This window comes from Phocoena phocoena, chromosome 19 (assembly GCF_963924675.1).
Source record: "Phocoena phocoena chromosome 19, mPhoPho1.1, whole genome shotgun sequence".
Lineage (NCBI taxonomy): Eukaryota > Metazoa > Chordata > Mammalia > Artiodactyla > Phocoenidae > Phocoena > Phocoena phocoena.
Genome location: NC_089237.1, coordinates 1,280,202 through 1,304,878, shown reverse-complemented (window position 1 = coordinate 1,304,878; position 24,677 = coordinate 1,280,202). Strand labels below are relative to the sequence as shown.

Genomic DNA, 24,677 nt, shown 5'->3' with positions numbered 1-24,677 from the left:
ACAGGAACCCCATCAGGTTGGGAGGAAGGTGCCTCGCCCACTTTGGCAGCTCACATATATTTTAAAGGAAAGTACGTTTTACTTTATTTCCATTCTCATGTGTGTTTGAATACATGGAGCACAAGGCCAAGACCAAAGACGTGGAAGCCTTGGGTTCGAGGCTTGAAGCTGCCAACAGCTATGTGAAAAGGACCACGCACGTCCCCTCGGATGGGCTGAGGATTTTTATCTGTGAGATGGGATGAGCATGGGAGGTTGGGGAGCCAGTTCTCTAAGAGTCTTTTCAACTTTAAGATACTATTGATCCATGAGGTATCGTGGGACTGCGATTTTAGCTGATATAAAACGCAAGTTTCACAGGAATCCACTATATTTAATACTCTGCTCATCAAACTTTGTTAAGAATAAAGGGAGGATGGATGAGAACAGGAAGATGGTGAACTTGAGTGGAAAACTGCTATCAGAAGAAAAGAAATCGGAATAAAAACTCAGCTAGAGAAAAGGTGACTCAGGATCTGATAGACAAGACTGTTATTTGAAGTGACCAGCGCTCAGGATCAGTGTTAATGAAAAAGCACCAGGCCACGAAGGGAAGGTGGACTTGTCAGCAAGGCTGAGACAGGGCCGCAGCAAATTCGCTCCCGTGGCGGAAGACCCGCTCTCTAGGCTGGGAGGGACTGCAGGTCAAGTGTACACCTCTGGCCTCTGCAGTTCAGCGTAGCTACCTCATAGTTCATCTTCGCTACACGTTGTGTTCAAGGAAGAAGACGTGCCTGGTCAGATGTAGAACACGAACCATGTGGTGAGGTCCATCCTGAACTTGCTCCACATTCTAACAGGAGTCCAAACCGTTTCTGCATCCGTTTCCCCTGGGAGACGTGAACTTAAAACAAGGTGCTGTTTATTGAGTATATACCAAAGATGAAATCAGGCCAGATTCAGACTCTGTAAACAAGGATCTACAGATACGATTTAAAAATAAAAGGAGGGACTTCCCTGGTGGCTCAGTGGTTGGGAGTCCGCCTGCCAATGCAGGGTTCGAGCCCTGGTCCCGGAAGATCCCACGTACCACGGAGCAACTAAGCCTGTGTGCCACAACTACTGAGCCTGCGCTCTAGAGCCTCCCAGCCACAACTACTGAGCCTGCCCGCCTAGAGCCCGTGCTCCGCAACAGGAGAGGCCACCGCAATGAGAAGCCCGTGCACTGCAGCGAAGAGTAGCCCCCGCTCGCTGCAGCTAGAGAAAGCCCACGCACAGCAATGAAGACGCAATGCAGCCAAAAAAATAAATAAAAAATAAAATAAAAGGAAACTAGATAAGCCAGCTTGGAAGATAGAAAAGTAAGTAAATATATCTCTCTGAGGAATACCGATATTCCTAACCAATCTTCCAAATATTGCTAACATTTGAAATAGTTGGCTTTTTAAGCAACAATGAAATACTACTGACAAAAATGATTCACTGCAGGAGAACCAGCAGCCCAACTGCGATCTGGTCTGAGCTTGCTAGGAAGACAAGTTCACCGGGAAGAACTTGAGAAGGACCCGGTTCCCTGGATGAGGAAATGCAGGCTAGCATCGCTTTTGAACTTGGAATGAATCTGCCCCAAGGAATGGCAAGAATATAAGATGGGAAAAGAGCAATTGGGAAGAAAAGAAAAAGTAACTCTTGTTTCTAAGAACGCCGCTGCTTTGTTTCATGAACTAGTCTATTTGTTTTGGCTGCAACTAAACTCAAGAATGTTCTCTGCATATTTTACAGCGCAGTTTACACACATCAAAGGAACAATCTCTCCTTTCATCATTATTTACACATAAAAATAATGCAATTTGTGGTGCGTGTAAGATGTTCCTTCTTAAAAACCTCTCGAGTCTAACTTATTAATTGCTTGAGATTTAAAGTTAAACAAGGGTGAGATGCAAATCATATGTTACTCTGAAATATTTTACCACCAAATCTTGGTTTATTAATGAGATGCTGAGCAGCCATATGAATATTTATTTAGGTGGTTAGAGGGCTTTCTGAAGGATCCTGGAGCAAGTGACAGAAACATAAAAGCAAAAGGGTCTTGCCTCTCAAAAAACATGGGGGCTGTGTCTTTGTTTTTAATTCTACTCTTTCCTCTGTGCTTCCAACATTAAAGCATTCCTGTAACCCACCAACCAACCCAGATCTCTTCGCTCCAAACCTCTAGTTTTAGCTGCTACTACCCCTGCTATGATAGCAAAAGACTCCTATTGACATCCCCGGAAATGACATTTTGGTCTTTTTTGATGGCATGACAGCATCACATGAATTTTTTCCAATTATATGCATTTGGAAAATATAATCCATGTATAAAAACTAGGTTTATCTTCATTATTTATTGATTTGATTTAGTTCCTTAAAAAGTCTGTGTAGGGCTTCCCTGGTGGCGCAGTGGTTGAGAGTCCACCTGCCAATGCAGGGGACACGGGTTCGTGCCCCGGTCCGGGAAGATCTCAGATGCCGCGGAGCGGCTGGGCCCGTGAGCCATGGCCGCTGAGCCTGCGCGTCCGGAGTCTGTGCTCTGCAACGGGAGAGGCCACAACAGTGAGAGGCCTGCATACCGCAAAAAAACAACAACAAAAACAAAGGGTACCTGTATCTCAGCCTGTACGTGCCAGTGTAGGATCATGTAAACCACAGTAACAAATACGTATGAATCACTCCCCCTCTTCCACGGTGACCCAAGCTTGAAGCGGCTGGTCCCACCCCTGAAGACACCACCAGCTCTACTCCTCAGGCCCCTAAATTACCGTCTATGTGGGGAGCACTTCCTGCTCTAGATGCTAAGTCCTTCCTGGTCCTTCAAGTGAGATGAGCTCATCTAATTGCTGGGAAGAAAGTCTCTGGTGAAACAATTTCACATTACAGCATGAACTTCTTCAAGTGGTTGAATGTGTTAACACATCAAGGATCTCTGCATCTTCAGAGAGGAGTTTGCCAACCCAAAGGCTTAGGTATTTGATTGCAGACTGTGTGTGTGTGTGTGTGTGTGTGTGTGTGTGTGTGTGTGTGTGTGTATCCCTTACTTCTTTTAACTGCAGGCTTGGTGCTGATGTGCTTAAAGCTGCCTTGAAATACAATAACAGACAAAAAATTTAGCATATAATAATTCGAGATTATATTCTTTAAGTCAACTAAGTCTTTATTTTTGGGTGCCCAGTACTGTGGGTGCTATGCAGAAACCAGAAACAAGAAGAGGACCACTAAGCATTAATGGCAGAACCTCATGAAAGTATAAGGCTCCCCAGGGACCGGGGCAGTCAGAGAAACTCCCCAGAGGAGGCAGGGAGGGCCCTGAGATGGCCTTGACCTCAACAAGGCTGAGGACAGACGAAGCGGCTGCAGTGAGCACGAGTGAAGGCAGGACGCGGCACTGCCGTGAACCTGAGGACAGCGAGAAGTCCAGGTGGCTAGAACAGAACGCACACGCTGAGGAACGCTGAGGGACCTGGGCGGGGCGCGAGAGAGTGACCTTGTCGTTAAAAGAGAGCCTTTAAATTCAGTTTAGTAATATGACATTGTAAGAAATGAAAACATCATCAGAAGACACAAAATGAAAAATAAAAAGTCCTATTTCTCCAAAATAACCATTTACCCAGGTCTGAGATGCATTCCGGCAACTTTAGATGTACATAGCATTCTGCATTCGTTTCACTTACCAGTGTCGGCAATCCTGTCTCACTTTCACAGAGGTCTACTTCATTCTTTTAAAATGGCCTCATACTATTTCATTGTTTGCATGGACCATAATTTATTTTCCCCTAGCTTTTTGCTCCAATGGCGCTACAAAGATACTGTAGAGCCTGGCAGCTATATCTACGGGACACATTCCTATGAGTGGAACCAAAGGTTCAAAGGTTCTGTGCACTTGAAACGGCAGCACGTTCCCCCACACTGACCTCCAAAGAGGCTGCACTGATTTCAACTTCCAGTAACGCTGCTGCATCACGGGCTGTGTTTTCAGGTTCAAAATTTATGCCCCTCAAGTGGCAGCCAGGCCCTTCAAAACTTTGCCGTTTCGATTTACATTTTTAAATTAGGAATAAGCACGCTTTCCCATATTTACTGGATATTACTTTTTGTCTGTGAGTTCTGTGTTCATATCCTTTGCTCTTTTGGTCCACTGGCTGGTTAGTGTTTTCGTATTGATTTCTAAGCGCTCTTTGTACTGCAGGGAAATCGGTGATTTAAGATTTCTCTGGCAGAGTTCTTCATGCTGGACCGGAGCTGAGAGTTTTTGGCAGGGACACCAGCTGAGGGAGACTGTTTTAAATCAATCGCAAGTTGAGAAGGGCTCTGAACAGGGTCCTATCAGAGGAATAAGAAATACATTTTAGGACTCTGGTGATACACTTGAGATAAACGGGGATGAAGGAAAGAAAGGACAAAGACGGGCCCAAAGTTTCTAACAGGAAACAGAAAGACTGGGGGTAACCCTGATAGACTGCAAAGAAGAGCCAATTTGGAAGGGAAGATGCTAATTGCATGTTGCAATTACTGAGTGTGAAACAGTGGTGCCTTCTCCAAAAGAAGACGATTTACAGGCAGTGGGAGATACGCGGCCCAACCAGGAATCAGGCAAGGGTTCTGGGAAGCATCTCTATAGAAGTGACAGCTCAAGTCACAGGGGAGATGAGCTCACTGTGCAGGGAAAAGGAGAAGCAAAGCCCAGGACACGGACTTGAGGACACCCACGAGGAGGGAGAGAGACCAGCAGAGGAGACAAGCCAAGAGAAGAGTGAGTTTCTACAGCAGGGGTGAGCAAACAGTGGCCAGTGGGCCGTATCTGCCACCTGGCCCATCTTCCTAAATAAAGTTTTATTGGAACACAGCCTCGCCCACTTGTTGATCAACTGTCTAAGGCTGCTTCCACACCACAACAGCAAGAGCTGGGTAGTTGTGACAGAGACCTTATGGCCCACAAAATCTAGAATATTTACTATCCAGACCTTTTACAGAAAAAGTTTTCCAAGCCTCGCTCTAGAAGGAAAGTTGTTGGTCAGTTTGGTCCAACGCTGCATGGAGTCGGGGGACGATCAGAAGTGGGGAAACAGCACCCAATTCAGACAAGAGTTAGCAGGTTACTTTGAAGACTGTGGCACTGGGATTAGAAAAGGGGCTTTAAGGGAACATTTGGTAGAGTTGACTCATACACATCAGAGAGAGCAGAGCACGAGGTTGGCGGGTGGCTAGAAAGCGCACCAAGAAGGGTGGCGAGACGCAGTCCATCCACCCATCTGTCCTTACACCCCTTGTATTGGGAAGGCAGACGGTCCTCATGACCAGGGGGACCAGAGCTGGAAGGAGGGGGAGGGGACCACGGCAGCTGAAGGCTGGTGAAAGTTTAATAACGCTGGGAAAAGCTGGCTCTCAAGAAGCATTTGCAGCAGTGTGCCCCGATTTCCACGGTGCACGTGCTCCAGCTGGCAGCTCTCCTGACAACGCACCGACAGGCTCCTTCAAGCCAGCGCACCAACTGGGTGATGCTGTCAGCAGCGCTGAGGCTGGGGGATGGAGCCTAGGGAGACGTGAGCAGCGTGTGGAATCCTTTCCCAGGAAATCCTGGGAAGCAAGAGGTAATGTCATGGCAGGTGGAAGGAAAAGGCACGGACTTCAATACTGGGAAGTGGTGACAGAGAGGCCGGCTGAGTCACCAGGCACGGAACAGGAGCTCAGCTCCTGCCAGAGTGAAAGAGCCATTTGTGGTGAGACATTGCCCGATTTTTAAAATAAAATTAGCTTAATATATTAAAATCATTATCAAGTCTTCTAATAATTAGGATCCTGTGTAACCCAGCGCTTCTGAATATACACATGTATGTAAATATATACAATTACCTGTATAAACACATACGTATACATGGTAATCATTCAGTCATTTTAGTGGTTGCTGCCTACGTAATGATGAAATTATATATTTCAGTCCATCATACTCACATTGAAATGGCTTCTGATACAGTTCGGAATTATTAAACATGAAAATGTTTCCAAATAGTTATTTGTTGATTTTTTATACATTAAAAAACCTGAACGATACATCTATATTCCAATGTCTGATTAGCCGAAGCCGTTCGTATTCTGGACGGACGGGGCAGTAATTAAACTAACCGTGCAGAGTCGCCAGGGCGGGAAGAACCTGTCTCACCTGCACTCCTTCAGTCGCCCCCACTCAGTCACGCGCTCAGCCATCCACAGCCCTACTCCATTCCTCAGTATACACAGGCGAGGTCCCAGGGGCTGAAGGCATTTTTCATAGTGCTTGAAGGTTTTTCTCCCACTGAACAAATAATCTTCAACTGGTCTTTAAATAAAACAAAAATCTGCCAGAGAGCAGACCTGGAGGAAAGGCGGGGGCAGAGCACTTGCGGGGACCGTGCACTTCTTCTCTGCCCACGCACTGCCCTTGCGCCTCCTTGCTCTAGCAGCAGGGTCATAGTTCGCTGCCTCACTGCATACAAGCCCGTCTTCTGCAGTACCCTTCCTGGACAATGGCACTCATGCTTTATGCTGACGTGACTGAATGGCTGTCTTCCTTTCTGAGTGAGCAGGCAAGCCTTCTTGGGTGGGATGGAAAATACATCTCTCTTCTTAGCGTTATTCATTCCGATTCTGCGCCCTCCACGCCCTTAGGACGTGCAGGCAGGGGGGACGACAATTAAATAACGAGCGAGCGGGTCCCAAACAAAGCCATGTGATGCTAGGCACTGAGTTTTCTCTGTTTCCCAACGCTCCTGAAACCCCACAATGAGGTCTGTAATTTTATTCTTTGAGAAATGGATTCCTGTAAGCTTTTAGCACAGTGAGAATTGCCCAATCTTATGAAATGTTCTTTTTTCCCTCCCTCAAGCCCTTCGGGTAACACAGACCAGATTTCTAGATGTCCTACTGGCAGCCGACCTTTTCTCGTGAACTCTAGTCAGTGGCCAAGGGAGAGGAGCGTCCGTGCTTTAGAATCTCTTTTCTGGGCCTGCAAGCAAAAATTTGATGACATTTCTCCTTGATATGAAATCTCTGCTCGGACATCTGGCTTCACAGTGAGGAACTTTCAATACACCAGCTTCAAAGAAAGGGCTTAGCCGTGGTGGGGCATGATGCCAGAGGAATGTTCCCCGGTCTTTCCATACAACTATTTCTATCAGTTTCCCCCCCATGAACTTCTGGGAGCTCAGCAGAGAGCAGTCACTGCTGAGCAGATGACTTGGCTTTGGGGTACAGCCTGGTGGGACCTCCCACTGGAGTGCTGGAGCACAGAAATTGTGTGTAAACAAGGTGTAGGGTATTTTATTAGAGTCTGCCTATTGGGCAAAATATATTACTGTTACCGCAATCTAGTTACTTTTGCATATCTGCTATAGCATCACAAAATATTTACAAGTTTGCTGCCATCAATTAAATGAGAATAAAGTGACATGATTAGTTTCCAGAGCCTTGATTTATGTGGTAACATCATTCAGTTACTCAGTATATTTCTAGAACTTCCACTAAGCCATGAACTTCAGTAAGTGGTTGCTCTCAAGAGGCTCAGAGTCTACTTGGTGGTAAAGAGAAGGAATCAAATACAGGTCACAATCTCCTCTTCCCAGTCCCCAAATCCTCTTCAAATCATGAATTGTTTTTGAAAGGCTGCGGTTAACCTGCGAAGCAACAAAACCTGACTGACGCCGTGAGGGTGTTCAGAGTTCCTGTCTGTCCCGTTTGGGGGATCCACATGCATCACTCTGCACGTGAGTCTGGGTGCAGCGTGTTGTCCAGACCCACCTGGAGATAAAGACAAGCGCTACGCCACCTCCCTAGACCTGCAGATGCTGGTTTGCAAAACACATTCTAGCTTTTGGATAAGGGGCTGGGGACCACCATTACAGTGCAGAGAAAGCTTCAGTAGAGGAAGGAGCAAAGCTGGCACGGGCTTCTCACTCAGACACCTCACAGAAAGATGACATTGAAATCTTAAGAGAAAGGACTCTACACGGAGCTCGTGTGATCACAGAGAGCGTGAAGGTTGAGGGCTGGCTGTTGATACAGTGGAGAGAAGGGCCACATCTAGAAAAGTGGTTCTCAAAGTTTTGGGTCTCTGGACCCCTTTACACTCTTAGAAAATCAAGAAGCCCGAAGAGGTTTTGTTTATGTGGGTTATATCTACTGATATGCACTATATTAGAAATTAAAATTAACAACTATTAAAACATTTATGTATTAATTCATTTAAAAATACCAGTAATAAACCCATCATGTATGAACCTAAACATAGATTTTTAAAATAAAAGTAACTACTTTTCCAAAGCAAGAAAAAAATTAGTGAGGAGTGTGTCTATGTTTTATACTTTTGCAAATCTTTTTAACGCCTGGCTTAGTAGAAGGAGCTAGGTTCTCATCTCTGCTTCTGCATTCAGTCTCTTACGAGATGTTGCTTTGGCTGAAGTATAGGAAGACAATCTAGTCTCACACGGGTAAGCAGTTGAAAAGGGAGGGGTCCTTTAGTAACCTTTCAGATGATTGTGGATATTCCTTGTGAGTACCTCAAAAATTGACAAGCGGTAGTTTCTTAAAAACGTTATTAGCTGCCATGGGGAATCTGAAACTCCATCAGTAAACTCTGTGTACTGTTAACATTAAAATCCACTGGTCCACTTTGATTTTTGAGTGGGTCTTTCACCTATGCGTGATTTTGTAACAACAGTGATTTGGAAAACACTGGTTCAGAGAGCTATAAAAATCTTCCAAATGTTGATACACTTCACTAATTCTTCCTTGTTTCTTCCCGTGCACATCATTAGTAATACCACTGATCTCATCGGAAAAGTCTTCAAGTACTGGGAAGCTGTCACGCTTGCAGTGATGGTATAAGTTTTCCAAATTCCTAATTTTTGCTTGAAAGCTCGGATTTTATCATTAGCAACAATACAGTCAGTTGCTATCCTCGAAGCGTCAGACCCACTTCCTTCATTTTCAAGAAAACCCGTGCCAGGTAGTCAGAACAGAATACGCGGAGTTTGCCTTTCAATCGTCCTTTCCAAGGGACTAGAGTTCAGCTCACACTCAAACGAATGCAGAACTGCTTCTCCTCAGGACAACCATCCTACTTCAGCATGCAGCAGGAGTGCTTTACGTGTACTTCCTATTAATGTTAGAAGATGTGTTCTCAGGGATTGGGATTTAATAAAGTTAATACTATGTGTTTCCGTTTTTTTTAAAGCACAGTATGTGGTGGTGAAGAAAATGACTACTCATACAGTTCAGTGTCAGTGCCATGTCTCGTGATAAAACACCAGCAGCTTTATCCTCCACTGCTTTTGTACCATCAGTGCAAATGTGAACACAGTGAAAAAGGCATCTGATGTCTTCGTCCCATTATGAAAGTAGTTTTGACCTGGTGGAGCCCCTGAAAAGATCTCAGGGGCCCACAGGGGTCAGGGGTCTGAGGACAGCACCTTGAGAACCACTGGTTTAGGTGGTGAACTGTTTCATACGCCATGCTACAAGGGTAGACTTCATGCCGTGGGCAATGGTAAGTCACCGACGGATTTTAAGAAGCACACCACATACTCATATCTGTGCTTTAGAAAGATCCCTTTATGGGACTTCCCTGGTAGTCCAGTGGGAAGGAATCCATCTTCCAACGCAGGGGACATGGGTTAGATCCCTGGTCAAGGAACTAAGACCCCACGTGCCGTGGGGCAACTAAGCCCGTGTGCCACAACTACTGAGCTCGCGCGCCTCAACAAGAGAGCCTGCATGCTGCAAACTACAAAGTCCACACGCCCTGGAGCCCACGCACCGCAACTAGAGAGAAGCTTGCACGCCACAACTAGAGAGAAGCTCGCAGCCACAACTAGAGAGAAGCCCACGCGTCACAACTAAGAGCCCGCGTGCCGCAACTAGGAGCCCACGTGCCACAGCTAAGACCTGATGCAGCAAAAAAATAAATAAAAAAAAAGAAAGGTCAACTTTATCAACAGTTTGAGGGACAGATTTGAGAGGGGCAAGCTACTGGCAGTGATTCTACAAAAAAGGGATTGTAACAGGCAAAGTCAAAGACATGAAGGTCTAAGAAGGTAGGAGCTAGTGACTGGGGGATGGGGTGTGCATTTGGAAATATGCAGACGTTATTCTAGGAACTGACCTTGGGGAGGGAGGGAGGCAAAGAATTCATTCAAGGGGGCTTCCAGAATCCGACTTGAGTGACTGAGTGGATGATGGTGGTACTTTAATTCTTATAATTAGTACAAGAAGAACAGGTTGGGGTGAGAGAGGAGTGGGAGGAAGATAAAGTCAGTTTATGGTGTATCTAGTTTGAACAGCCTGAGGGTCCTCCAAGTGAAACTGTGCAACAGTACGTAAAAATGTGGACTGACCACCTGCCAGTTCAGGGGACACAGGTTCCCTGGTCTGGGAAGATCCCACATGCCGTGGAGCAACTAAGCCCATGCGCTAAAACTACTGAGCCTGTGCTCTAGAGCCCGCGAGCCACAACTACTGAGCCCACGTGCCACAACTACTGAAGCCCGTGTGCCTAGAGCCCGTGCTCCACAACAAGAGAAGCCACTGCAATGAGAAACCCGGGCACCACAACGAAGAGTAGCCCCCGTTCACCGCAACTAGAGAGAGCCTGCATGCAGCAAGGAAGACCCAATGCAGCCATAAATAAATAAATAATAAATAAAAATAAAATTTCCATCCTGTTAAAAAAAAATGTGGATTGAGAGCTCAGAAGAAGTCTGGGTGGAGGTGGAGATTCAAAATTCATTTGCGTGGAAGTTTACATGAGGGGCTGGGATTGTCCAGGGACAGCACATACAAAGAAAACAGAAGAGGCTTTGTTTAACACCAATATTTGAGTGTCAAAAAGAGGAAAAGGAGACAGGGGATGGGAGGAACGGTTTCAGGATGGTTGATGAACGGGGAAAGCACCGCCATGGAGCTAAGGCAGTTTTCAGAGCCTGTTTACTGGCAGATTAAATCACTGTTCATAGATGCTCATGGTCTCAGACTAGAGAGGGTATATGATTTCCCTGCCCCACTGATGTGGATGGAAATGAAGCTGAGGCTGCAGGGACTTTTTTCCTGCTCATGTTTTGCCCTCCTGTAATCCACCATGAGGAGGACACCCAGGCAGCTGCTAGTCCAAGGAGACTGTACAGACAAGTAGAGCAGGCCTGAGCCCAATCTAAAGCCTGGAGTCAAAGCACACTAACGGTCCATAGATACGTTTTAAGAAAAACAAATGTGTGTTATGACAAGTCACTGGACTTGGGGGACTGTTTGTTGCACAGCATTGTGGCAACTGCTGACTAACACAGGTCCCTTGCTAAGTGTTATTAAGGAGTCAAACAGGCTTCTAAGATCACAAAGGAGACTGAATTTCCCTCTCCCAACACCAAATGAAGTGAGTAAATAAAAATGAGCAGAAAAGCACTAAGGCGCTGAGATAGGGTAGTAAGGTGGACATAATGGGAAAAAACCCTCAAGGGCTTGTGGTGAAGGAAACAAACATGACTCTGGAGACACTACAGCATTTCAGTGACTTGACTTCAGAATGTCCCCAAATTGTTACCTTGTTAGGGTTAACAAAGCCCCAGGACTTCCCACTAATACCACCAACTTTGAAGACAAGGACACTGTGTGGGTAGCCTCAGCTTTCTCCTCTTCTGCCTGTGGGATGGGTGGATAGGTAGAAGTCAGGGCTGTCTACCACTGAGGAAAGTGAAGGTGTCCAGCCTTCAGGACGACACACCGAGTTGGATTCTATGATGCCCCCCCCACCACCCCATTAAGGTAGTGCGAACTCAGCAACTGAACAGTCAGCCCAACCAGACTGCAGGCACGTCTCTACTCCAGCTCGTCCTCCCCTTCCCTCGGGTTCCAGAAAACACAGAGACAGGGGAGATGCGCTGTGTTTCAGAAACATTTGATATGGGACGTTGAACGTTTAGAGGGACCCTGGTTAACTGCTGAATGTATCCTGGTTAATCTATTAAACTTACCAGATAAAGAAAGACTGCTCCAGGAATCCCCCAGAAAATGCAAATCATTGACGTGAGGGAAAGCTCAAACCTTGTCCAGCCTTCTCCATAGCAATGTTAACTGCTAGATGAGCAATGTCTAAGTTCTCAGGGGAATAAATGAAAACAAGTATATTGTGCCATCTAACATGTCATTCAAACATAAAGGTCATTGGCAGACATTCTTTTTTTTTGTTTTTTTTGTTTTTGCGGTACGCGGGCCTCTCACTGCTGTGGCCTCTCCCGTTGCGGAGCACAGGCTCCGGACGCACAGGCTCAGCGGCCATGGCTCACGGGCCCAGCCGCTCCGCGGCATGTGGGATCTTCCCGGACCGGGGCACGAACCCGCGTCCCCTGCATCGGCAGGCGGACTCTCAACCACTGTGCCACCAGGGAAGCCCAGTACCATGAATCTTGAAGGAACTACTTGACCATGAAATCCAGCCAATTAAGAACCACATCAAAGTAAAAACTTCGGGAATGGAAGTGCAAAAGGCTGGGGTATAAAAGGCCTAGTGGTAAGCACCATGTCATTCATGTCCTTTAAAGATAGCATGGGTATTAAACTAAGGGTTATGGTTAAAGACAAATTGTGAATATCGTAAACCCAGACGCTGTAAAGATACAACACAACCCCAGGCAGGAGGTGGTGAGGGGGCGTAATGGGAACGACTGTGAGTATTCTAATCTACTCAGCTTTCAGCCCCGAATCAAATTCTGCCCCAAAGTTTAACAATTCCTCCTGTTTTAGTCTAGCTTCTTTCGTCAGCTGAATTCAAGTAAAATCAACTTGAGATTTTTCTAAAACTAAAAAAATACCGGATCTAGAGTATTAACCCATTCTGTACGTCTCTCTGGCTTTCCTTCTCTTTTCTCCTTATATGTAGTCAGATATCTGAAATGATGTTCATCTTAATGCCAAGATGGCTATTTCTGGGTGATGAAATCTGTGGTGACTTTAAATATTTTTACCTTTCCGGCTCCCTGCATTTTGAATTATTTACGAGCATATGCCATTACCCATTTTTTACAAAAATAGAGTAGATTTTCTTTAAAAATATGCCCTGATTAGTTAATGACCAATGTTGATTCTGGGTGGTAGGAATATGGACACAGGTTTTCCCCTGTACTGTTTTGTGCAGGTGAGGGGTAAGAGGAGATGGCGCTGGACGCTGGGCACAGACCACTGCTGGGGATCTACCTGGCCTCACAACCTCTTCCCCTCGCCTCTCTCCCCTCCCCCTGGTTCGGGGCTGGCCCTGGGACCTGGCTCGACCGATAGAATGCGGTGGAAGTGCCACTGTGAGTCTCCTACGGTAGCCGTAAGGGAAGTGCAGGTCTGCCCTCACCTACTTGAACCCCACTCTTAGACAGCAGCTTCCACGTACAAGGTCTGACTGCCCAGAGAGCGAGGCGACATGGGGGGTCTGGACCCACCCTGGAGGCCGCAGCCCCGGCCAAGCTTCCTGAAGAATGTATGTTGACGAGGCCCCCAACCCCCAATGCTACACATTGAGCAGAAGACCCGCCCAGCCCAACCCTGCCCACATCTCTGATCCAAAGAATCGTGGGCACATAACAGAGCTGTGGCTTTAAACTACCCAGTTTTGGGGGGATTTGTTCTACAGCAGAGAGAGCTCTTTTTAGAAGCTTGACTCTGCAGGTGAGGAGTGGGCTAAAGCAGTAAGTAAGTGATGAAGACCCTTTGCTCTCGAGGTAGGGTGCACTGCGGCATGAAAGACGCGCTCGCGTGACTGCGCTTCTTCTGCTCTAACTCTTCTGCGCCCCAGGAATTCCATTCTGTGAGAGGCCTCGCTTCTGAGGCACAAGGCTCGTGCCTGCTGTGAGTCTGGGCTGCATGACTCCCTTATGACCACTGGGTTCCTCTGGGCTAACGAAGGCTCTTCCTTTTTCACCAGACACTTTTTATTGTCTCTTATTGTAAGACTGTTGTTATAACTTGAAGTATAGAGCTAAGATAAAAGAAGAAAATTACCACAAATTCCACCACTCAGGGATATAACCACGAGTAAAATTCCGATGTGTAATTCCGGTCTTTTTTTCTCTTTATATGTACCTTTTTTTGGGCAAAGATGACCTCGTATGTACCTACTGTCTTGTAAACTGCATTTTCACTGACAACTGTCTTGCGAACGTCTTCAAGACCCTTAAATATCCTTCTCCAGCATCGCTTTCAATATTGCTTAGTTTCCAGCTGACGTGCTACGGTGGAAAAGAAAGTATAGCAAGGAGACCAAAAACGCCGGTGCTGTGAATGCCCCTCACATGACGGGAGATCAATGAACAGTTATGAGGTAAATGAGTGAGTGCTAGAATGAGCATCTTTTTGGCTAGCTGAAGCTCAGTGCAAGTTTTTAATTGCCACGTAGGGCAAATTCTGGAAATGGGTCAAAGCCTAGGCACGTCTCTCGGGCAATGTAATAATGGTAGGTATTGCCAAATTATTCTCCGGAGATGTTTTATCGTGTTACGCTACCCCAGACCGGCGGCCCTTTAATTGGGTTTCAGCGGCCTCCGCTCGATACCTCCGTTTTCTCTGAAGACTGACTTTAATGAAAGGGCTCCTTACCCACGGGAACACTCTGAGGCCCTCGCCGAGTGAGCGCTGGGCCTTCTGTGCACTCTGTCCTCCACCCAGAAAGCGGGGTGAGGCACACTTCATAATGAGCACACGCACACTGTTCTTACAGTGGATATTTAAACACAGTAAGACCTAATACTGCAAAGTATTAGGTCCATACGAGCTTACTTGAATCTACATGCAGGCAAATGTACTTGGTCTCAGAAAACCAAATACAAGCCTCGGGGTGACTCTGTCTCTCTCTGAGTATCTCTATCCCTCCATGTATCTGCGTGTACAAAACACTCACACACAATTAGAATGTCCAGATCAAACAGCTGTTGCAAAAGTGCTGTCATCATTCAGGCAGACAGGGAACCAGAGTGACGACACCCTGACTTGGTCACGTGCTTGGTCACCGATTCACTTTCACAGACAGTGTAGATGCAGGGGTCTGGTGTAACGGTTAATAGCTGAGGCTGTCAGGTCAGAAGACCGTGACTTGAACCTGGCTCTGACAGTTATCTGGCCATCTGACCTCTGGCTGGTTACTTCACCCCAGAGCCTCAGTTTTCCCATCTGTAAGATGGGGATGATAGAAACACTCTTCCTCGTAAAAATTACTCATAAAGCTTAAATGAGACAATGGAACGTGAGGTGAATGAAAATGTTTGGTAGAGAGCCTGGGACATACTACTTGTTGAAGAAATATCAGCTATTTTTCCTATTATTTTTTGTGACACAGCCTAAAAAAAATCGTGCAAGGCAACAAGTGCTTATACATTAACTATCTGATATAGGTTAGTAAAAGAAAGGCAACAAGTGCTTATACATTAACTATCTGATATAGGTTAGTAAAAGAAAAAGTCATTCACTTTATCCATAATCTACGTGAGTGAATCAAAACTCAACTATATCTTATCTCCATCGTGATTTTAATTATTTTCCGGTACCTATGTTTTGGTCATTATATGTCATAAATATAAATATGTACATATATATATATATATATATATATATATATATACATACTGCCATCTTTTAACTTCAACTTCAGTCTTTATGATTAGACAGTCTGTTGGAAATTAGGGTCAGAATGTTTTTCCCTTTTAACAGGTGAATGGATTAAAACTACAGAAAAATTAATTAAAAATAAGCAGTTATACTAATTACATTTCTTTCAAGATGTTTTAATCTTTGAGAAACAGTACTGGAAACTCTGTTGTTATGAAGTAAATGAATGTTCCCCTTTTGCATATATTGGGATTCAATTACTTATTTAAAATGTGGAAATTACCTACCACTCGGTATCTGGGTATCAAGTGGAAAAGAAACTCATGTAAAATGAAATTTTTATATAGCAAAAGAATTTAAATAAAGTTGTAACTCAGTTCATGCAAAGCAAAACAGTTCTACAGATCCATGAGTACTTCCTCTGCATCTATAAATGAAGAGTTTCAAAGATTTGTAAAAATTACCAGAATATGAAAAAGAAACATCTTTTTTTGTCTCATCACACGTAAGGGGAGAAAACGCTCACAGATGGAAAAATACAGGAAAAATCTCATTAACGACAAAACAAGTCGTCGCCTCTAGAGTGAGGAGGCTGGATATACTTGCCTCTAAGGTTTGGTCCATGTCTTAAGGTTTTTCTTGTATTCAGTGCTGTCCAGGCTTAAAGGGTATATACAACAAAGCAACTGACATTAACACTGACTTCTCCCTAAATTACTCAGATTGCCTACGATAGGCTCGAGAAAAGAAAGATGGAGGGATTAGGCAGAAAAAGGCAGTGACCCAAATGTCTCTTTTATTTTTCTTTGCTTTGTATGATCACATACTTCAAGCATTGTTATAACAAAGTAAAATCACTGAAAAATAATCTTTTGCTGGGAATTCTTTAAAACATGTTTTGTTCTCTTTTAAATCTTATTTGTAAAGGTTTCCAGATGCTTATCCTCACAGATTAAACACAGCACGATGTAGACACTTACAAAAATATTCACTGCTATGAAGCCAAGAAGAAACTACTTGGAGATCTAACTGCCTACCACCTAAAGAATCGGGGTCCAGGGGATTTTCTGTGGCTATTAAAGGTGTGATCCTCTGAAGCCATTTGGAAACAACCTAGGTTCTCAGCAGCCACACAGTACGGTGTCCAAGCATATCGGATGGTTGGCATTCCAAACCTCCAACAGGTTCTTTCTCATGGTGCGAACCCGTAATGAAAGGATGTGGGCAGAGAACAGAATGTAAACTGGAAGCTGACTTCTCAGTTCAGCAGCAGTCCTGGGCTAAAACAGTCCTTCTCATTTCAAGAGACAGCTCCAAAGTGGCCCTCAAGAGAAAGGACGGGGTATTTTTCAAATATTTGTTCCATGTGAATGGACTGGGCTCGCCCAAAATGACTTTTTCCGCCGGCATGTGATCTTTTAGAGGGAAGGCAGCCTGAGTCACTGGCTACATCGAAGTTAGAGTCCAGTGAATGGATTACTGCAGGCTGGGTGAGCAAGCCAGATACCTGCACTCATCCGCCCACTGCCGGGGTTTCAGCCCTCCTTTTAATTACATTAAAGCAGCTGGCACCACTGGTTACTGGGGTCTCCAGATTACCTTGATTGCTCGGTCATTATCTCTAATCAGCTGCTTCTTCTCATCTTCAAACTTCTGTACAACGTCCTGGAGCTGCCTTTCTGCAGCGAGCCGCTGCTGGCTGCTCTCCTCTTTCAGAGAGGAGATGGTCGTCTGAAGCTCTGCTATGATCTAAAATGAGAACAGCATGCTGTAGCTTCAAATTCTTCAGTGAGAGGCCTCTATTTTATATGTATTTATGCTTCACGAAAGAATGGATTTGGCAAAACTCTAGTCCACAAACTAAATATTTTCAATGAATGTATCACACACACGAACGCATGAAATTCCACACGATAAAAGACTATAATAAAACTGTGAATGGTGAACAACTGCTGAACCAAATATACTTGGAAGCCGTTCCCACTATAACATTCCACAATGTTTACTCATCAGAGGAAAGGACATCTGTGATCTCAAAACTATGAAATGTGTCAGGATTCATTTTCCTGAGAAACATACTTGTTAGGGTGAAAGAAAACCTGTTTCGCCTTTCATAATACTTTGAACTCTAATAACCAAAGAAGATCATGAACAGAGCTCACGGTCCACAGCTACCTAACTCTACACAATGATTTCTGAGTGTTTACTAACGCTCGTGTACTGTGCTAGGCACTTCCGCTCCTGTGTCAGTTACTACTGTGTGACACGCACTGTCATTGCCCATCTTTTATAAATGGAGAGGCAGAGGCAGCGCAAGAGGTCAACCCGTGACCTCGCTGAAGATGCCATGCGACCGGGAGACAGGCAGGATGTGAACCCTGCAGACAGGTCGAAGGCTGTACTAGTTGGTTCCCCTTAACTAGCTACTACTTTGTCTTCCTTTTAAACAAGGTTTTGGTATTGAAGAGACGTTTATTATGATACGGTTCCAAATAGGTGGCTTTCTTCCTAACTGATATATATCCATGAAAGTTTATTTTTGGTTCAAATGAGTCATTTCAGAGGCTCCCGCAGTATTCGCTACATTTGAGAACCGGGTCTCTCCATGACTGGCTTCCCTCCATGGTCTCAAAGTAAATCGGATGAGGGACCTTTTCTTTAATAGGTTTACTGAGAGCACTGCTCTTCCTTTGGTTTGGATGTATCCATTTCCTTTCAAATTCAATCGTGATTGACCTTTCAAAAGCAGGAAATGGTTGTTTCTTCTAATAAAAGAAGCAACCTTGGTCCTGGGTTAGAACTTTATGCCGTTGGGTCTATAGGAGAAGGGCTGACTGGTGAGAAACACTGAACCAGTTAGTACTATATTTTCCTTGAAGCTCAGTTTTTCAACTATTATTTGATGACAAAACTAGATTCCAGTATCATAAGGCAGTAAATAGAAAGTGTCTGGAGTCTCCCAGATGCCAAGTGCTACAGAAGCATTAGTTGTTACTACTGACATGAGTAGCATATTTACCCAAAAAAGGAACATTTAAGCTTTGAGAAGTGAGCAAACTCACTGTAACAAAGGTTAACACTTAGAATTTGTAAATAATCAAATATAAAACAAGTGTGAAATAAATGACAAAATATATTAATATTTTTAAATGCAAATCTGAACCTTCTGCAATGAGAAGAGGGATTCGTTTACTGAGAATGAAGATGTTTTCGTCTGTTTTCTGAATTTTGATTAAGTGTTTCCATTCTGGCTGCAATTCAGTTAATTCTCATAGCACTCCTCTGAAACAGGGAAGGTTAAATTCTTAGAGTAAATGTCAAAAACTGGGGCACAGAGCCATCAGCTCACTCACAGTCACAGAGCAAGGGGAGCTGGAGATAAGCAACAACCAGATTGCCTTGGCCCAGCATGAAACTTAAGAGTGATATTTTATAAGAACATGGGGCCAAATAGTAAAAATAACTATTGCAATGACTAGTGCAGTGTTTCAAGTTGAGTAAACTGAAACGTGGTAGAAGTGGTGAGTTTAATTCTGTAATGTGTTCAGTGTGTGTGTGTGTGTGTGCGCGCGCACGTGTGTGTTTAGTTCTGTCACGCAATTTTATCACGTGTAGATTCGTATACCGCCACCACGATTACACGGCGCGTTTTTATGGCACAAAGTAATTTTGTGTCTTTAAAACCTAGTAAGGTTTAGATTCGCTTCTAACTGACCAAGACTGAAGGTAAAAAATATTTGGGGGCTCTTCAAATGACCACCAGGACATAAGACATGGATCTCTTCTTTTCAGAAGATTTATGACAGCGTACATCAAAAATAAATAAATGTAGGTTTTGGAAGGAATGACGGGTGAAGACCAGGATGCTCTGAGGAGAACACACTCGCTTTTGTGTAGAAAATGAAGCCTTAACGCTCTTTGCGGGAATAATGGAATTCCTTCGGGGAAATAATGAGATTATCTTTGGCAAGTTATATTTTAAAACTTATGAAGATGATATAGGGAGAGCGTCAAAACACTTCAGGTGAAATACCTCATATAGATAAATGAATTGATAGACTGACAGACATGATGGATTTAGAGAGGCGGCTGAAATATGGATAATATTGGAAGCAGATTTGAGGTTTACTTTAAGATTGCGAAATAATCACACGAACTAGATGAATCGGGTCTTGGCTGTAGACCTAGAGTATAAGACAACGGACTATTCTCTCCTTAGCTCAGGGCACACAACCGGCACTCGACAGATATTTAAGTATTGGAACTATAATCACAGTAAATAAGAAAAAATAATTCCCTGGCAAATTATATGGAGATAATTTAGTCTTTTCATAGAGTAATAATGTAAAAAGTTTCTGAGAAAAAGAAAAACTGACCTGTGCAATCATACTCAAACGCCACCGGGTTTGACTGAATCATATTAAAAACCGTAAGACAAAATGCTACCACTCAACTAAATGTCTATCCTGTATTAGCTTCAGAGAAGGAAGTGGATGAGAGCATTTCCATATGGATATTCAAACTTAAGATCTGGGGAAGCAGGAGGCAAGTTACTTGGGGCTAATACTGCGAGCAACCGAACCAACGAAAGCTGTAACGTTTCGTCATATTGCTAAAGCAATTTCTACTTTGCATAAATGTCAGCGGCTTCTTAGGTCTTAGAAATAACAGGGTTCGAAATAGAGGTTCAGATTTCATTTTTAACTCTCTTGTTTTTTAGATCATAGTAGAGTTTGAGATTTTCATAAAACTCTTCTTTGAAATACACTGGACAAGGCATACATGGCAAGGTTTGGCAAACATTGAAGATCCCCAGAAAATAAGTGGAAGAGGGGCACCCGTGCCTTCTGGGTGGCCGCCCTGAAGAGTGGCAGGGAGGGGGGCATATGGGCACGGGGCATGAGCCCAGGCTCTAATCTGCGCCAGTGGGAGCTTGGGGGCCATGTGGGGGGACGTCGGTCCCTCGGCGATGGGCAGGCTCTGCTAGCATTTCTCCACAGCTACCTACATTCCTGCAAAAATGGCAATAGCTTTCTTTGAAAAATGACCACTAGGTAAGTCAGATGAGTGGGGAAAACCACATGAAAGATGAAAAGGCAAGGTTAATATGTAATATTAAGATAAAAAAGAACAAATACGCGATTCTGATGGAAGTTATATTTGGGAGTGTTCTCAGGGATGGTGCCACCGTTGCCATCAGGGTGAACACCGAGCGACCCAGGAGGGGTGCCGTCCGGGGCCTGTGAGCATTCAGAGTGCATGGTCTACTAGGTCCTGGAGCTTGATAAAATCTTAAAGGTTAAGTGACTTCCTTTAAGGGAGTATTAAAATATTTTCCAAATTTAACCTGATGCTTCCCTAGGTACCAGTGTATTCATTACTAATGCATCCATCTTATTACTTTTTTTTTTTGAGAGAGGGATTTTAAAAAATCTGATAAACAGTTAAGCAGCTTTGATTCGGGCACCCTCCTCAGCCGAGATACGAGTTCGAGATTCCAGCAGACCGTCACTGGGAAACAGCAGAAGTCCATCCACAGTTCTGTTGCATACGGTTTATTTTCAAATAATCTGTTTCTCTGAACTGACTTTATTATAGACGAGTGTTTCTCAAATGCCAGTTCACAGATATAAACATATACATATATTTATATGCATATAAATATTTATATTATTTAGAGGTGGGCAAACAAAATGTTCGTAATGTAAGGTCATCCTACCTCTTACGAGAAGGCGGACTATCTTGTATCGTGTTATTCTATCTTTTCTAGGATTTTTCTTTTTGGGTGCTGCACTGCCCTTTCATTTATGAAGGGTGGCCACAGCTCATGACACCAGCTGATGTCTGCTCCTACCTCCTTCATGTCCTTACACGGGGAAATATCCAGCAACCCTTTGCCTCTCCAAATTCTGGAGGGAGATTTTATCAGTTCTTGAACACCCAGAAATAAATTTAAAATACATAATTTCTTGCTCCTTCCATACATTTTTCATTCTTTGCTCGCCCTTTCCTTTCTCCACTGAGATTTCATAGGCTCCTATAAGAACTAATGGCTGTTAAATGCTTTACCGTGTCCCAGGCCCTGTGCTAGGCTCTTTTCTGGCATTGTGCTGAGGTAAGTATACTACTCCCCCATTTTACACACGCTCAAGGTCACGTAAGTGGTGGGGCTGGTATTCGGACTCGGGTCTGTGGACTCCAAAGCTTAGGCTTTCTTCCCCCCAACTTACATTTAATTTGCTTTAATGAGGACCAGTCAGGCTTCTTCACACCTTCCTTTAGGTAAAACTTAAATACTCTCAGTGTTTAAGCATTTCTATCAGCTATTTTGTACCTCGCTTTTGCTCTACCTCCGCCATTTAACGTAAACCAAAATAAGCAGGATGTAAGGGTATGCCAGCCGGGTTTTTTCACGTTTTAGTTTAGCTTTTGGAGTAATAAGATTTCTTTTGATTATAAGAATCTCTCTCAGTGGATTAAAAAGGATATTTCCCCACGTTATTTCCTGGAATAATGGCCCTCGAGACATCACCGTCATCTTAGATAAACACGTTCGTCTTCACTTAGACAAAGACTTTTTGCTTTCCTAATGGGATGTGAATTATATAATATATGCACATTTTAGAAATAACTGTAGAACCTAAGCAATTTCATAATTATCGGCAGAGTTCTGCCATATTAAAAACGTGAGGGGTTGGGCCAGACTTGGTGGTGTCAGGTTAAGACCTTCCGTTCCAATGTCGAAGACAGGTTGGGTCCTGGCTTAGTCACTTGCTAACCTGCGTGACCTCACCTCTCTGAGTCTCAGTTTTCTCAAACGGTAAAATGGGGCCAGTAATAGTTTCTAACCCCAGAGTTCCTGTGAATGAAACTGAATGAATCAATATGATTAGTGCCCCATAAAATTCTTAATTTCATTATCGCTTTGTTGTAGCGTTGGTAGTACTACCACTGTGTACGTACATTTCCATTGACTGCCACATCTCACTATACATGGCAAAAATACTAAGAAAAATTGATTTTAAAAATCATCAGATATGATGTCCACAAAGTGAAATGGCTTAATCTATCCATCTGTAAGATGAAAATTAGCCTTTTATTTATTCCACAGTGACTCATACGACTAAGGAATGTTTGGAATTCCCTAGATGACGCCAGAGGACATCATTGTAACAACTTGTGCAGAAGAAGGCCTCCAAGCATCGTGACTCAAGTCGAGACACGTGTTCAGCCTCTACCGTAACCTACGGTAACAACATCCAGCGAGATGTGAATGCTGACCCTTGCAATTCCTCTTTTTCCCAAAAGGGGTCAACAGTTGAGGTGCTCATTTCACCCAGTATACTTGCCATTTTGAATCCTGTTGTTTAGCGGTCTTTAGATGCAGCAAAATGGCATACTGCGAAAAAAGCACAGATGGTATCAAACCGCTTCCATCACAGATGTGGGTGTGTATCTCCAGCCCCTGGGAAATGTGTTTCAGCCTGGACTTGTTCAAGTACACAGGCTGGTTTTACAACATCTGAGTGTGTGTGTGAGCGTGTGTGCGTGTGTGTGTCGGCTCAAAGGGTTCAATATGCCTGATTTCGGGAAGTTGAGACTGAAATCGTAATAGCATCTGTATGCTCCTCAAAACTACGATGCTGACCCGTAAAAACTGAGGAGACTCACCTCCGGCTCTAAAGTACAAGCGCTTTTATGGTAGGTTTCTCTCTTGTTTGTTTTGGTTTTGCTCTTTTTTTCTTTAAAGCTCTTACCTGTGAGGATTTGGCAAGCTTCTGAGTGTATTCTTTCTCAGTCTGCTTCAGCCTGCTGTTGGCCTGAAAAACACATGCAATGAACACACACACAGTGACCTGTGAGGTTGGTATCTCTCGCACACGCCTATCACCAGGCAGCTGGGATGGCTGCCAGCTGCACCGCCCTTCTGGGGCAGCCAGAAAACCACAGGGCTTGCCTTTGATCTAACGCCAACTATTCATCACTTAAAAAGCAAAAAGCAAAAGAGAAAAAAAAAAGATCTCTCCTGCCAATTATTAGACAAACACAGACTTCTGTGGAAAGAGAAAGGGAGAAGGAGAGACAGAAATAGACCCAGCAAACGTGTGTGAAGTCAGGGAAGAGAGGAAACACAGGAGAAGGAAGAGGAAACGAGGGGAGAGGGAATCGGAGGTGGGGGAGGGAAGACGGTAAATTTAACACTCTTTCCCTTAGTTTAAAGAGAAAAGAACTAGACCCTCCTGGTGGAGGCTGACAGGAGATTTTAGACTCACTGAGCCAAGGTCTGAGCCCTATTCTGCCTGGCACACAAGAGCTCTTTTTTTGAAGTGACAGATGCATCTAAATCAAACCACTTCTATGGCCTGGAAGTAGGGAGGCCTTCCCAGAAGTCCACATTACTTAGAACTCCACGATCTCCTTCGCCACCCGAGTTCCCATCCTTTGTGTGTGACCTGCTTTCCGTCTCCCTGGAAGCCTCAGGATCTGCACTTAATCCTCCGTGTTCGGAAATGTCCCGGTGACTTGCCCTAGCCGGGCCTTTTTTCTCATCCATTGTGCAGGCACTAAACAGGCCCTTTCAATCTGCGCTCGTGTCCTGCATTTCTAGAAAAGGCTTTGGTCACTTCTCTCTTAATTTCCTCTCTTTCTCCCCCTGGTCTCTTTCTCTCTCGTCTCTCTGTCTGCCTGTCTCTGCAGCTCTGAATATTGGACCTCACAGGTTTAGCACCTTTTTCTTGTTGTTTCTATTTTCCATTACTTTGTCTTTTTGATCTTTTGTAGCAATTCTCAACTTTAAATGTTAAACTTTGTATTGGATTTTAAAGACTCCAGCTGTCCTGTTTGTAATTTCCAAGAGTTTCGTTGTTGTTCTCTGAACACGCCATCACTCCCCATTTTTAACAGACGAGGAAGCTGTGCCACAGAGAGGTTAAGAGAGCTGCTCAGCGGAGCATCTAGGAAGCGAGGGAGCCAGGACCCGACCCCACGTGGCAGAGCACAAGCGCTTCACCGGCTGGAACACACGGCACAGGGCGTCCCAGGGAATCCCACTTCTC

At 44.3% G+C, this 24,677-nt stretch overlaps 1 protein-coding gene across 1 annotated transcript in view; it reads right to left on the bottom strand.

Annotated features, from left to right (window-relative positions):
• CEP112 (centrosomal protein 112) overlaps window positions 1-24,677 on the bottom strand; it is a 411,619-nt gene that overhangs the window by 66,267 nt on the left and 320,675 nt on the right. Inside the window, exons 21-22 of the mRNA XM_065897006.1 lie at window positions 23,379-23,441; window positions 17,221-17,370 (exon numbers count right to left, since the gene is read on the bottom strand). Of these exons, the coding sequence (XP_065753078.1) occupies window positions 17,221-17,370; window positions 23,379-23,441 (213 nt within the window). The remainder of the gene's footprint in view (window positions 1-17,220; window positions 17,371-23,378; window positions 23,442-24,677) is intronic.